This window comes from Stenella coeruleoalba, assembly GCF_951394435.1.
Source record: "Stenella coeruleoalba genome assembly, chromosome: 8".
NCBI classification, from domain to species: Eukaryota; Metazoa; Chordata; class Mammalia; order Artiodactyla; family Delphinidae; genus Stenella; species Stenella coeruleoalba.
The window spans coordinates 84,768,226-84,784,361 of NC_137154.1; the positions used below are offsets into that span (position 1 = coordinate 84,768,226).

The 16,136-nt window shown below is 39.5% G+C and overlaps 1 protein-coding gene across 2 annotated transcripts in view; it reads left to right on the forward strand.

The window, feature by feature from the left end:
• The window catches only part of DDX10 (DEAD-box helicase 10), a 286,697-nt gene that overhangs the window by 24,522 nt on the left and 246,039 nt on the right, over nucleotides 1-16,136 (forward strand). For both annotated transcript variants that reach the window (XM_079930173.1, XM_079930174.1), the window contains exon 9: nucleotides 988-1,072. In XM_079930173.1, coding sequence (XP_079786299.1) covers nucleotides 988-1,072 — 85 coding nt within the window. The remainder of the gene's footprint in view (nucleotides 1-987; nucleotides 1,073-16,136) is intronic.

Here is a 16,136-nt window from a genome sequence, read left to right on the forward strand (position 1 = left end):
TGCCTCTGGTGCCTCTTTTTTCCACTCTCTCTGGTGTCTTGGCTTGAAGCCTTTCTCGAGAATAAGACTTTCGCTTTTCTTCAGGAGACCCAGTGTATAGGATCCTGGAGGGAACCTGAGGATCTGAGTGCTACTTTCAACCTATCTTCCTTTTTACAACCCTGAAATATATCCTTGCCTTCTGAGGTACCTGGTTACTTCAAGTCCCAAGGGAGAGAATTGTTCTAAATATCTTTTTTCTGTTTTTCTTGGGTTATGCCCATTTAAATAGATTCAACCCTTTTGAATAGCTTGTATAACTTGGTTGTAGTTTTTATGCTCATAGGTATCCATAGGTATCATTATCTTCCCAAATATTTCTTTTTCTTTCTCTTTTTCTTTTTCCTTCCTTCCCTCCCTCCCTTAGCTTTTTTCTCTGTGATAGACATTGATCTGAAATCCTTATGGCAAAATCTGTAAATGACTAAAGGTAATTCTCTTAAGTTGTTGAGACCAGGATCTCTGAGAATGAATGGAAACTTTTGCAGCCAGAAATAAATATGAAGTAATTATTGCTAGGAAATGGGGAGAGGGATTTAAAAAGACATCATTAATTTGAATGGAGATGGAAATAGCAGGAAAAGTAAATTTTCATTAAAATTTATCAACCAGTTTCATAGTTCACTGGGAGCTCATGAGAAGTGGTTCTTTTAGGTTATTAACTATCAGGATATTTCGTTATTTGTGTGACACAAAGCAGTCTGTCTCCTCTGTCAGATACAAAATAATCTTCACATTCAAACACTGTCATTAATTTTAGTTCAGTTTGTCAAAGAAGAGAAGTGTTTATTATCTCTCGGTTCATGCAGTTAATTTTAATAGTGTCCACAGATGATATCTATCAGTTTGATGTGATGGAAAGCCCTGGCAAGCAATATTATAAAATAAAAATAGTGCAGCAGGAAGATCTTGGAACTGTGTTTTCAACTTGATATTCCTTCTGTACAGATTTCCCAGCTGTGAATTGGGTTCTTCAGTTTGATTGTCCAGAGGATGCCAACACATATATTCACAGAGCAGGTAGAACTGCCAGGTAGGTGTGCCAGCCTATATCTTTGCTTTTGGTTTTATCTAAGCAAAAAAGCGTGCTTTCTGAACTGTGTACAAACAAAGAATGGAGGAATTCAGGTAAGTGACTGCTGGTTTGACATTTTTGTGACATTGGTTGCTAGCAAGTGGACAGCTCTTGCTAAGTCATTGTGGCCGAGACTTGATGATGAGGGCTGAGAAAAATCCATGAAAATCTTCTTTTAGTGTTTTTGTTCTAACTTTCTTCCCTTACTAAGCTTTTCATTAGAACTGCTCACTGAACATCATCTCTTTGATGAGGTATAAGACTGTTTATTCAATCTCTGTTTTCAGATGACAAAACTTGAGTGTTCTGAGCAGTTAAACATTTTGTGTGAAAATCCATAGAGCCAGGATTTGAACCAAGGCAGTCTGACTCCTGTAGTCTAGATCTGTGCTCTTACCTTCTCTGGTATAGGTTCTAATAAGAGACAAGGTGGTTTTGAGTCATAGATTTCTCTTTTCCTTTTTTCTAGTGTGGGAATTAGAGGCATTGCTGGAGGCTACTCCCAAATACTCCCTTTTCACCTCCCCCCACCCCCAGTAAAAGTATCCTGTGTTTGCTCAGGAATGTGGGGGAGCTATTTGGAAAAGAATATAGCAAAGTCAGTCATTTGGGAGGAAAGGGCATAGAAAGGTATATGAATGAATGAAAAGGGTAACGTGCTATATCATTGCCATTGAGGTTGCAGTCAAGTTGGGAGATGTGTGCTGCAGGTAGAATTATAAATGTTAGCATCTTTATGGGTAATATTTGGTAGTACTTACCAAAAGCCTTAGAGTTCTTCCTTTTGCTTCAGTAATTCCACGTCCAGAAATTGATCTTAATAAAGTTTCTATAAAGGTGTTCATCTTACTGACATTTGTAATGGTAAGAATTGGAAATAACCAATTAAGTGTTAGACCCCAAATCACTAAGTATATGGCAGAAACAGAACTAGAATTCAGATCTTTTGACCCCGGATTTCAATCTTTTTCACTAAGTAACCATTCATGAAAGACCAACCACGTGTGAGGTACTGGATTAGGCCTGGTGTGAGCTTGTGCATGAAAATAAGATATAGTGTCCATTCCATTAAGGATGTTTTAGTACCTCGAAAACAGTCTATAGTAGAGGCATATACAGTATTAGAGGTATTGACAGAAGTTTTATGGAGCTCCTGTGGAAGTACAGAAGAAAACTTCACAGAGGAGAAACAGTTGGGTTCAGTTTTGATTGGCAGATACAAGTTCTTGGGAGGCAACTTGATACAAGATATTTCTTCCTCTGTTAACTGTGTGCTATATAATATATCTTTCTGTATTTTAACTCAGACTCAAATCCCAACTACTCTTGATAATTTTTTTTGAGGGAGGGACTACTAGAAAATACAAGAGTTCTATGTGTCCATATCGTAAAATGTGATCCTTTTCATAAGCATCTCCAAACACTGAGCCCCTAGTCAGTTGTAAAACATTGTTCCCTAAAGTTAAGGAATGGTCTGTGTGCCATGCAGTATTGCAGCCACTTGCAACATGTGGCTATTTAAATTTCAATTAAGTAAAATTAAATTAAAATAAAAATACAGTTTCTCAGTCACACTAGTCACATTTAAACTGCTAATACCACATCTTGAACAGAGCAGGTATAGAACATTTCCATCATTGTGAAAAGTTCTTTTGAATACTACTGGTATATGTTTAAAATACATTTTACTTAAAATTGTTGAACCAAAGAACCATAGATTCATATAATAAAACCATAAAATAGAAAATCATAAAGACATTAGAGCTGAAAGTAATCTGGATTCACTCATTCATTTTTTCTATATGGATTTAACAAATACATATTAAGTGCCAGGCATTGTACATAGTAGGAGGTAAAACGAGCAAAACAGACATGATTCCTGACCTCGTTCATCTTGAAACCTGGAGGGAATACAGACAATAAAATGCATAATTTCAGTAGAATGTGATTGATTATTTACTCCTATCTCTAATTTTGTTGCAGTCATGAGAACACATGGCAACTCTCAGGTTTACACATGCAAAGAGAAATAGACATTTTTGTCTCCTGAGAGGTTATAATCTTTCTGAGTCACATAACCCCCCCTACTAACTAAAGGAAAGTTTTCTTTCAGAGATTTCTGTAGGTTTTTGAGGTGTGAGCTTATTAACAGGCATTTTTACCTCACATGGATTCAAATATGAGGTTCTTCAAATGTGGGTATATTTTGTTTAAAAAAGAAAACTGGAAGCAACCTAAATAATAATCACAATAAGGTTGTGATTGGTTATGATGTACTATCTCTTTGGTTTTACGTTTTCTTTCTCATCAAAACTGCATGAGTATTTATAATATGGATGTCAGTCAGACATTAATGCTTAATGATGGAAGAGACACCAACTGTTGGTTTAAATGGACCAAGTTACTTCTGATTATTAAGCCACCAACTTCTATTTAATGAGTTCCCAGGGATGGCAGGATCTTTAAGACCCAAGATTTAAATCCTCATCTAGGGACTTCCTTGGTGGTCCAGTGGTAAAGAATTCGCCTTGCAATGCAGGGAGCACGGGTTTGATCCCTGGTCAGGGAAGTAAGATCCCACATGCCGTGGGGCAACTAAGCCCGTGTGCCACAACTGCTGAGCTTGCGTGCTCCTCGACTAGAGAGCCCGCGTGCTGCACACTACAGAGCCCACGCACCCTGGAGCCAGTGCGCCACAACTAGAGAAGAGAAAAAACCCACACTCTGCAACTAGAGAGAAGCCCACGCACCGCGACAAAGAGTCTGTGCACTGCAACGAAGAGCCCGTGCGCCACATGCCTCAATGAAGATTCCTCATGCCGCAACTAAAAGACCTGATGCAGACAAAAATAAGTAAATAATAAATAAATCTTAAAAAAAAAAGAAGAAATTCTCATCTAAGCAAAGTCTGTCATTCGCCAGCAGGCTTGCTTTTCTACCTGCCCTGCACCCATTTCAGCCAGTGGCCTCAAGTTTGAATGTGTCCTCTATCCTTTGCTTATCTAGGAAGTCCCTTTGGAGTTGAGTCTCATAAATTTCTTTGTATCTACTGTTCTTGGATGGCTTTAAAGGGAAAAAGTTTTTTTGTTTGTATTTGGTCAATTTTGTTGTTGTTTCAGTTGAAGTGGAGGTTTTTCCTGTTCTACAGCCTAACAAGATATAGAGCTCCTTCTTCCTATAATTTTCTAATTTTCATAAACTGTTTTAATGTTTAAACATTTTTCGATTGATTCAGATTTACCCTTTGGGCTGTTAAACATGGGCTATGATCAAAATGTACTCATTTAAATTAAAAGCATTTCTTTTGACCTGCATGAAGAAGGAAAGGAGAGAATAGTACAATAGTGATAGATAAAACTATTTAACAGTAGGATTGTACTAGAGGATTCAAAAGTAAGTCTTTTTAATTGTAATTATGTAATTTGAGCAAGTAATAGAGTTAGAACTAGGCTCTGTGTATGATTTCATTGTACATTCAGACAGACTTGTCTTTAGACTGGTAACCTTTTGGTTTCTAGTGGGATCTAAGTAAATGGGACATAGGTAGAACAGCAGCTTTGTTTTCCATTTTGTAAGAAGGTACATGGTGCATCAGTGGTCTTTGTGTTGGATACATGTTTGGATTATCTTTCATAGTGAGATATTTAGAGAAGTCATTAGTAGTGGTTGGTGGAATTAATACACTGTTTAATTCTCCTCAGTAAATGTGTAGCATGTATGAATTTGTACATTTATCTATGCACACATTTGCATTTCATGGCCCTGTGGGCCTCTGGATAGGTGAGGTTGGTGGATATCATCTCTCATCAGTGTATTGGACCAGGCCAGACAGGCTTTTTTAGATGTGCCAATGGTGTGGGCATGGACAGGTTAAACTGATTCCTTTATAGAATACATTTAGCAGTATTTTAAAATTATTCATCCTATATGAAGATTATTTGACATCTCAGTATATCAGGAAAAGTTTCAAGAAGGGGAAATATTTCAGGGTGCTTGGTTCCTGGAGAAGTTGTTAAAAATCTTATGTAGTTGAACATGCCATGGTAAGCATTAAATTGGTTTTAATGACTCGAGGTGAAGAGGAGGTACAACATCACAATGATTGTGTTTGAAGAGAGAATACCAATTTGAAAAACTATTATAATGTAGTTTCTAATATGGTCATTGATTTTTAAAGTACAAGCTTGTTTGACCCTTTGTAACCAATTAAAAATGTTTTGAACTGACTATTTTAGATGTATAGTTAGTGGAAAGGTTTAGGATATGTAATGCTTATTTTTTCTTTGTCAGTCTAATAAAAAAAAGAACCAAACTGCAAAAAGTTACCATTAATGGGCTTAGAGATAAATTAGAACTTTTGTGGGCCATCAGACTGGATAATTGAATTGAATAAAAGCTAAATTAAAGCTTGAAACTAATTAAAATCCTGTATATATGCTGTAATTAAAACTAGGTTGCCAGATAGTGTTTGCTTTTGGAAGTGAACTATACTGTATTAATATTGAGAAATGAATTCACTGCTTTGTGGCAAAATAGCTAAGGTTTGGGGAATCTGTTTTTTTCCTTTCTGTGTTTTAGCTAAAAATAAAGGGTGGTTTAGGTACTTGTTGCCTTAAGTGCTTTATTCTGTTTTAATTTATTCACCTGTTTAAAATTCTTTTGATCTTTAGTAATTGAGAGAAATTTGTTTTCTTAACTATCCACACCCCTTTTAACAAAATGATCTCGTTTAGGAAACAAGTGAGGCAAGGAATATGAATATAGTTTTTTAAAGCCATGTTCTGTGATACATTCTACCACTTAAAAGCGAATGTCTTTAGGGCTTGTAGTTTTTAGTACTCATAAAACTAAGCTCTTCTATTTCTTATAAAAATGCCCAGTTGAAAATAAAAAGGATTTGGGAATGGAAAGTCCTTACATATCAGATACTCCTAATTTTTAAAATGCTTTTATTTGGGCAGTAGGGGTCTGTGGGTGGAAGACGGGAACTTATATATAACTGTGTATATTTAAACAGTTGGGAGTTTATATATAAGAGTTAGGACTTTATATATATAACTGCTTGGTTTTCCAGAGTAGTGGTAAAATTCCAGCAGTATTTCAACCGAGCCTTATTTGCCTGGCTGCATTTTGTGGATCTCAGATTTTGTTTGTGGGAGATTTAGGTAGCAAGATGTGATTCCAGTAGGGGGCAGCAGAGGCCAGTTCTTTGCATTGCACACTGGCTTGCATCAGTTTAGATTAAAAACAGCAAATATGAAGATGGGAAGTAGTTAAAATTTCTAATGTGATAACCTGTGCAGAGTTCATGGTTTGTTTGTGGTAAATACTAGTACTTTATGGAATAGATAATGAGAATTTTTTAAATAGTGTCTTTAATTGATTTGTAAATTGAAATAATAAAAGTGAAAAGACAATTTCCATGAGCATTAATTTACTGAAACATACTGTGTATATCTTAGGTATAAGATAGGAACAGTCTTTGCTAGCGAGAATTCTTATTACTTTGATTCCTTTATTGACTGAAGATGCTAACTTTACTCAGCTCCTCCTAGATAGAGGCTGGTGCTTCCTCACATGGCCTTCTGCCTTTGTTGTTATCTAGGATTTAAAGCAAAAAGGCAAAACCAATGCTTTATTTTGCATCAAAAAACATTGAGCTGGGGTAGAGTATGACCACTATAGCTAGAGAGGTAGATAAGGGGGCTGATATTTCTTAGGAGTTTCTTATTTCCTAGCACTTCCCCCTTGCTCTCCTGCTGTCTATTCTCAATACAGCAGACAGAATGATCCTTTAAAAACACAACTCAGATCATGGGACTCCTCTGATGGCTCCCCATTTCACTCAGAATAAAAGCCAGTGTGACCTACTGGGCCTATGCTATTCAACCCCCCTCCAATCTTATTTCCTGTTATTCTCCGCTTGTTATTATTCTCCGCTTGTTCCCTTGCTCCACACTGGTCTTGCTATTTCTCCTGCATGCCAGGCATATTTTTGCCTCAAAGCCTTTATATTATGTTTCTTCCACTGGAATGCTTTTCCCTCAAGTATCCACATGGCTGTCTTTCTTTACACTGCCCCAACCACTCCTCCTTACCTTGCTCTATATTATCTTTTTTCCATAGCACTTATCACCTTCAAATATACTAGAGTATTTACTTATTTATTGTTGTTTTCTTTTTCTCTTCATTAGAGTGTAAGCTCCATAAAGGCAAAGGAATTTGTCTACTTAATTGATGGTTCCAGAGCACTTAGAACAGGGTCTGGAACAGAGAGGCACTTGAGATAACACAATTAGTTTCTCAAATCAGGCTCATGAATCAGAGATAACATATAAATTATCTATTGTGGTGTAATGAATTACCCCACAGCTTAGTGGCTTGAAGCAAGAACCATATATTATCTCATGGTATCTGTGGGTTAGGAATTCAGGTGTGGCTCATCTGGGTCCTCTGGCTCAGTCTGTCACAAGATTGCAAATCAAGGTGTCACAGGTACTTTAAGGCTCAACGGGGGTGGGGTGGGTGTGGGTGTGGGTCTCTTTCCAAGCTCACGCATGTGCTTGTTGACAAGATTCATTCTCTTGCTGGCTGTTGGTCAGAGGTGTCTTTCAGTTCCTTTCCATGTGGTCCTCCTCTTCAGAGGGCTTCTCACAATGTGGCATCTGGCCTCATCAGAGAGAGCAAATGAGAGGGGAAGAAGGAGTACGGTGGAAGCAGCAATGTTCTTTATGACCTAGACTCAGAAGTCAAACTCCATTTTTTTTTTTTTTAATAATTGACATACAACATTATATTAGTTTCAGGTGTACAACATAACAATTCAGTATTTGTATATTTTGCAAAATGATCATCAAAATAAGTCTAATCTGTTACCATACACAGTTACAGAATTTTTTTTTCTTGTGATGAGAACTTTTAAGGTCTATTCTCTTAGCAACTTTCAAATATACAGTACAGTATTATTAACTGTAGTCACCGCGCTGTACATTACATCTGCATGACTTTTTTTTTTTGCGGTACGCGGGCCTCTCACTGTTGTGGCCTCTCCTGTTGCGGAGCGCAGGCTCCGGACGCGCAGGCTCAGCGGCCATGGCTCACGGGCCCAGCCGCTCCGCGGCATATGAGATCTTCCCGGACTGTGTCCCCTGCATCGGCAGGCGGACTCTCAACCACTGCACCACCAGGGAAGCCCGCATGACTTATTTTATAACTGAAATTTTGTTCCCCTTCTCCCATATTGTTTACTCCTTGCCCCCAGCCCCGGCAACCACCAGTCTGTTCTCTGTATCTATGAGCTTGGTTTTTTGTTTGTTTGTTTTTAGATTCCATATATAAGTGAGATCATACAGTATTTGTCTTCCTCTGACTTATTTCACTTATATTTTTAAATCTATTTTTGCCCCACCTGCTCCTGACATATTTTCTATAGTGTAATGCCCTTAAGGTCCTTTCATGTTGTTGCAAATGGCAAAATTTCATTCTTTTTAACACAAAATAATATTCCATTGTATATATATACTACATCTTCTTTATCCATTCACCATTGGTGGACACTTAGGTTGCTTCCGTATCTTGACAATTGTAAATAATGCTGCAGTGAACATGAGGGTGCGTATATCTTTTTGAGTTATTGTTATTCTTTTCTTTGGATAAATACACAGAAGTGGAATTGCTGGATCACATGGTAGTTCTATTTTTAATTTTTAATTTTTTTGCATCTTTATTGGAGTATAATTGCTTTACAAAGGTGTGTTAGTTTCTGCTTTATAACAAAGTGAATCAGTTATACATATACATATGTTCCCATATCTCTTACCTCTTGCGTCTCCCTCCCTCTCACCCTCCCTATCCCACCCCTCTAGGTGGTCGCAAAGCACTGAGCTGATCTCCCTGTGCTATGCGGCTGCTTCCCACTAGCTATCTATTTTACGTTTGGTAGTGTATATATGTCCATGCCACTCTCTCGCTATGTCACAGCTTACCCTTCGCCCTCCCTGTATCCTCAAGTCCATTCTCTAGTAGGTCTGTGTCCTTATTCCTGTCTTACCCCTAGGTTCTTCATGACATTTTTCTTTTTTTCTTAAATTCCATATATATGTGTTAGCATACGGTATTTGTCTTTCTCTTTCTGATTTACTTCACTCTGTACGACAGACTCTTGGTCCATCCGCCTCATTACAAATAGCTCAATTTCGTTTCTTTTTATGGCTGAGTAATATTCCATTGTATATATGTGACACATCTTCTTTATCCATTCATCCGGTGATGGACACTTATGTTGTTTCCATCTCCGGGCTATTGTAAATAGAGCTGCAATGAACATTTTGGTACATGACTCTTTTTGAATTATGGTTTTCTCAGGGTATATGCCCAGTAGTGGGATTGCTGGGTCATATGGTAGTTCTGTTTATAGTTTTTTAAGGAGCCTCCATACTGTTCTCCATAGTGGCTGAACCAATTCACATTCCCACCAGCAGTGCAAGAGTGTTCCCTTTTCTCCACACCATCTCCAGCATTTATTGTTTCTAGATTTTTTGATGATGGCCATTCTGACTGGTGTGAGATGATATCTCATTGTAGTTTTGATTTGCATTTCTCTAATGATGAATGATGTTGAGCATTCTTTCATGTGTTTGTTGGCAGTCTGTATATCTTCTTTGGAGAAATGTCTGTTGAGGTCTTCTGCCCATTTTTGGATTGGGTTGTTTGTTTTTTTGTTATTGAGCTGCATGAGCTGCTTATAAATTTTGGAGATTAATCCTTTGTCAGTTGCTTCATTTGCAAATATTTTCTCCCATTCTGAGGGTTTTCTTTGGGTCTTGATTATGATTTCCTTTGCTGTGCAAAAGCTTTGAAGTTTCATTAGGTCCCATTTGTTTATTTTTGTTTTTATTTCCATTTCTCTAGGAGGTGGGTCAAAAAGGAGCTTGCTGTGATTTCTGTCATAGAGTGTTCTGCCTATGTTTTCCTCTAAGAGTTTGATAGTTTCTGGCCTTACATTTAGGTCCTTAATCCATTTTGAGCTTATTTTTGTGTATGGTGTTAGGGAGTGATCTAATCTCATACTTTTACATGTACCTGTCCTGTATTCCCAGCACCACTTATTGAAGAGGCTGTTCTTTCTCCACTGTACATTCCTGCCTCCTTTACCAAAGATAAGGTGACCATATGTGCGTGGGTTTATCTCTGGGCTTTCTATCCTGTTCCATTGATCTATCTTTCTGTTTTTGTGCCAGTACCATACTGTCTTGATTACTGTAGCTTTGTAGTATAGTCTGAAGTCAGGGAGCCTGATTCCTCCAGCTCCGTTTTTCGTTCTCAAGATTGCTTTGGCTATTCGGGGTCTTTTGTGTTTCCATACAAATTGTGAAATTTTTTGTTCTAGTTCTGTGAAAAATGCCAGTGGTAGTTTGATAGGGATTTCATTGAATCTGTAGATTGCTTTGGGTAGTAGAGTCATTTTCACAATGTTGATTCTTCCAATCCAAGAACATGGTATATCTCTCCATCTATTTGTATCATCTTTAATTTCTTTCATCAGTGTCTTATAATTTTCTGCATACAGGTCTTTTGTCTCCTTAGGTAGGTTTATTCCTACATATCTGTTGCAATGGTAAATGGGAGTGTTTTCTTGATTTCACTTTCAGATTTTTCATCATTAGTGTATAGGAATGCCAGAGATTTCTATGCATTAATTTTGTATCCTGCTACTTTACCAAATTCACTGATTAGCTCTAGTAGTTTTCTGGTAGCATCTTTAGGATTCTCTATGTATAGTATCATGTCATCTGCAAACAGTGACAGCTTTACTTCTTCTTTTCCGATTTGGATTCCTTTTATTTCCTTTTCTTCTCTGATTGCTGTGGCTAAAACTTCTAAAACTATTTTGAATAAGAGTGGTGAGAGTGGGCAACCTTGTCTTGTTCCTGATCTTAGTGGAAATTCTTTCAGTTTTTCACCATTGAGGACAATGTTGGCTGTGGGTTTGTCATATGTGGCCTTTATTATGTTGAGGAAAGTTCCCTCTATGCCTACTTTCTGCAGGGTTTTTATCATAAATGGGTGTTGAATTTTGTTGAAAGTTTTCTCTGCAACTATTGAGATGATCATATGGTTTTTCAGTTTGTTAATATGGTGTATCACGTTGATAGATTTGCATATATTGAAGAATCCTTGCATTCCTGGAATAAACCCCACTTGATCATGATGGATGATCCTTTTAATGTGCTGTTGGATTCTGTTTGCTAGTATTTTGTTGACGATTTTTGCATCTGTGTTCATCAGTGATATTGGCCTGTAGTTTTCTTTGTGACATCCTTGTCTGGTTTTGGTATCAAGGTGATGGTGGCCTCGTAGAATGAGTTTGGGAGTGTTCCTCCCTCAGCTATATTTTGGAAGAGTTTGAGAAGGATAGGTGTTAGCTCTTCTCTAAATGTTTGATAGAATTCACCTGTGAAGCCATCTGGTCCTGGGCTTTTGTTTGTTGGAAGATTTTTAATCACAGTTTCAATTTCAGTGCTTGTGATTGGTCTGTTCATATTTTCTATTTCTTCCTGATTCAGTCTTGGCAGGTTGTGCATTTCTAAGAATTTGTCCATTTCTTCCAGGTTGTCCATTTTATTGGCATAGAGTTGCTTGTAGTAATCTCTCATGATCTTTTGTATTTCTGCAGTGTCAGTTGTTACTTCTCCTTTTTCATTTCTAATTCTATTGATTTGAGTCTTCTCCCTTTTTTTCTTGATGAGTCTGGCTAATAGTTTATCAATTTTATTTATCTTCTCAAAGAACCAGCTTTTAGTTTTATTGATCTTTGCTATCGTTTCCTTCATTTCTTTTTAAAGTTTGTGTTTCCTTATTTATTTTCATTTTGGATGATCTGTCCATTGATGAAAGTGGGGTGGTGAAGTCCCCTACTATGAATGTGTTACTGTTGATTTCCCCTTTTATGGCTGTTAGTATTTGCCTTATGTATTGAGGTGCTCCTATGTTGGGTGCATAAATATTTACAATTGTTATATCTTCTTCTTGGATGGATCCCTTGATCATTATGTAGTGTCCTTCTTTGTCTCTTATAATAGTCTTTATTTTAAAGTCTATTTTGTCTGATATGAGAATTGCTACTCCAGCTTTCTTTTGGTTTCCATTTGCATGGAATATCTTTTTCTATCCCCTCATTTTCAGTCTGTATGTGTCTCTAGGTCTGAAGTGGGTCTCTTGTAGACTGCATATATATGGGTCTTGTTTTTGTATCCATTCAGCCAATCTGTGTCTTTTGGTTGGAGCATTTAGTCCATTTACATGTAAGGTAGTTATCGATATGTATGTTCCTATTCCCATTTTCTTAATAGTTTTGGGTTCGTTATTGTAGGTCTTTTCCTTCCCTTGTGTTTCTTGCCTAGAGAAGATCCTTTAGCATTTGTTGTAAAGCTAGTTTGGTGGTGCTGAACTCTCTAAGCTTTTGCTTGTCTGTAAAGGTTTTAATTTCTCCATCAAATCTGAATGAGATCCTTGCTGGGTAGAGTAATCTTAGTTGCAGGTTTTTCTCCTTCATCACTTTAAATATGTCCTGCCAGTCCCTTCTGGCTTGTAGAGTTTCTGCTGAAAGTTCAGCTGTTAACCTTATGGGGATTCCCTTGTGTAATATATGTTGTTTTTCCCTTGCTGCTTTTAATATGTTTTCTTTGTATTTAGTTTTTGACAGTTTGATTAATATGTGTCTTGGCGTATTTCTCCTTGGATTTATCCTGTATGGGACTCTCTGTGCTTCCTGGATTTGATTAACTATTTCCTTTCCCATATTAGGGAAGTTTTCAACTATTATCTCTTCAAATATTCTCTCAGTCCCTTGCTTTTTCTCTTCTTCTTCTGGAACCCCTATAATTCAAATGTTGGTGCATTTAATGTTGTCCCAGAGGTCTCTGAGACTGTCCTCAGTTCTTTTCATTCTTTTTTCTTTATTCTGCTCTGCAGTAGTTATTTCCACTATTTTATCTTCCAGGTCACTTATCCGTTCTTCTGCCTCAGTTATTCTGCTATTGATCCCTTCTAGAGTATTTTTAATTTCATTTATTGTGTTGTTCATCGTTGCTTGTTTCATCTTTAGTTCCTCTAGGTCCGTGTTAAATGTTTCTTGCATTTTGTCTATTCTATTTCCAAGATTTTGGATTATCTTTACTATCATTACTCTGAATTCTTTTTCAGGTAGACTGCCTATTTCCTGTTCATTTGTTAGGTCTGGTGGGTTTTTATCTTGCTCCTTCATCTGCTGTGTGTTTTTCTGTCTTCTCATTTTTGCTTATCTTACTGTTTTTGGGGTCTCCATTTTGCAGGCTGCAGGTTCGTAGTTCCCGTTGTTTTTGGTGTCTGTCCCCAGTGGCTAAAGTTGGTTCAGTGGGTTGTGTAGGCTTCCTGGTGGAGGGGACTAGTGCCTGTGTTCTGGTGGATGAGGTGGATCTTGTCTTTCTGGTGGGCAGGTCCGCGTCTGGTGGTGTGTTTTGGGGTGTCTGTGGACTTATTATGATTTTAGGCAGCCTCTCTTTTAATGGGTGGGGTTGTGTTCCTGTCTTGCTAGTTGTTTGGCATAGGGAGTCCAGCACTGTAGCTTGCTAGTCGTTTAGTGAAGCTGGGTGCTGGTGTTGAGATGGAGATCTCTGGTAGATTTCTGCCATTTGATATTATGTGGAGCTGGGAGGTCTCTTGTGGACCAGTGTCCTGAAGTTGGCTCACCCACCTCAGAGGCACAGCACTGACTCCTGGCTGCAGCACCAAGAGCCTTTCTTCCACATGGCTCAGAATAAATGGGAGAAAAAGTAGAAAGAAAGAAAGGAAGGAAGGAAGAAAGGAAAGAAAGAAAGAAAGAAAGGAGGGAGGGAAGGAAGGAAAGAAAGAAAGAAGGTAAAGTAAAATAAAATAAAGGAAGATAAAATAAAGTTATTAAAGTAAAAAATAATTATTAATAAAAAAATTCATTTTTAAAGAAAAAAAAAAATAAGGGACGGATAGAACCCTAGGACAAATGGTGGAAGCAAAGCTATACAGACAAAATCTCACACAGAAGCATAGACATACACACAAAAATAGGAAAAGGGGAAAAAGTCATAAATCTTGCTCTCAAAGTCCACCTCCTCAATTTGGGATGATTCGTTGTCTACTCCTGTATTCCACAGATGCAGGGTACATCAAGTTGATTGTGGAGCTTTAATCCGCTGCTTCTGAGGCTGCTGGGAGAGATTTCCCTTTCTCTTCTTTGTTCTCACAGCTCCCGGGGCTCAGTTTTGGGTTTGGCCCCGCCTCTGCGTGCAGGTCTCTAGAGGGCGTCTGTTCTTCGCTCTGACAGGACGGGGTTAAAGGAGCAGCTGCTTCGGGGACTCAGGCTCACTCAGGCGGTGGGGTTGGAGGGGTATGGAGTGCGGGGCGAGCCTGCGCCGGCAGAGGCCGGCGTGATGTTGCACCAGCCTGAGGCGCGCCGTGCGTTTTCTCCGGGAAGTTGTCCGTGGGTCCCGGGACCCTGGCAGTGGCGGGCTGCACAGGCTCCCTCGAAGGGGGGTGTGGATAGTGACCTGTGGTCGCACACAGGCTTCTTGGTGGCAGCAGCAGAAGCCTTAGCGTCTCATGCCCGTCTCTGGGGTCCGCGCTTTTAGCCGCGGGTTGCGCCCGTCTCTGGAGCTCCTTTAAGCAGCGCTCTTAATCCCCTCTCCTCGCGCAGCAGGAAACTAAGAGGGAAGAAAAAGTCTCTTGCCTCTTCGGCAGGTCCAGACTTTTCCCTGGACTCCCTCCCGGCTAGCCGTGCTTCACTAACCCTCTGCAGGCTGTGTTCACGTCTCCAACCCCAGTCCTCTCCCTGTGCTCCGACCAAAGCCCGAGCCTCACCTCCCAACCCCGTCCGCCCCGGCGGTTGAGCAGACAAGCCTCTCGGGCTGGTGAGTGCCCGTCGGCACCGATCATCTGTGCGGGAATCTCTCCGCTTTGCCGTCCGCACCCCTGTTGCTGTGCTCTCTTCCGCAGCCCCGAAGCTTCCCCCTCCGCCACCCGCAGTCTCCGCCCGCGAAGGGGCTTCCTAGTGTGTGGAAACCTTTCCTCCCTCTCAGCTCCGTCCCACTGGTGCAGGTCCCGTCCCTATTCTTTTGTCTCTGTTTATTCTTTTTTCTTTAGCCCTACCCAGGTATGTGGGCACTGTCTTGCCTTTTGGGAGGTCTGAGGTCTTCTGCCAGCGTTCAGTAGGTGTTCTGTAGGAGTTGTTCCACATGTAGATGTATTTCTGATGTATCTGTGGGGAGGAAGGTGATCTCCACGTCTTACTCTTCCGCCCTGTTCCCCAGCTCCACCTATTTTTAAGTTTTTTGAGGAACCTCCATACTGTTTTCTGTACTGACTGCACCAATTTACATTCCCACCAACAGTGCACAAGGATTCCCTTTTGTCCACAGCCTTGCCAACAGTTGTCATTTCCAACCTTCTGTATAATAGCCATTCTGACAGTTGTGAGGTGATTATCTTATAGCGGTTTTGATTTGCTTTTCTCTGATGGTTAGTGATGTTAAGAACCTTTTCATGTACCTGTTGACCATTTGTATGTCTTCTTTGAAAAAAATGTCTCCTCAAGCCCATTTTTTGAATGAGATTCTTTGGTTTTTGCTATTGTGTGAATTCCTTGAATATTTTATTTTATTTTGGTTTTTTAAATTTATTTATTTATTTATGCCTGCGTTGGGTGTTCGTTGCTGCGTGCGGGCTTTTCTCTAGTTGTGGTGAGCGGGGGCTACTCTTCGTTGCGGTGCGCAGGCTTCTCATTGCGGTGGCTTCTCTTGTTGCAGAGCACGGGCTCTAGGCACGTGGGCTTCAGTTGTTGTGGCACGCAGGCTCAGTAGCTGTGGCTTTCGGGCTCTAGAGTGCAGGCTCAGTAGTTGTGGTGCATGGGCTTAGTTGCTCCACAGTATGTGGGATCTGCCCCGACCAGCGCTTCAACCCGTGTCCCCTGCATTGGCAGGTGGATTCTTAACCACTGCGCCACCAGGGAAGC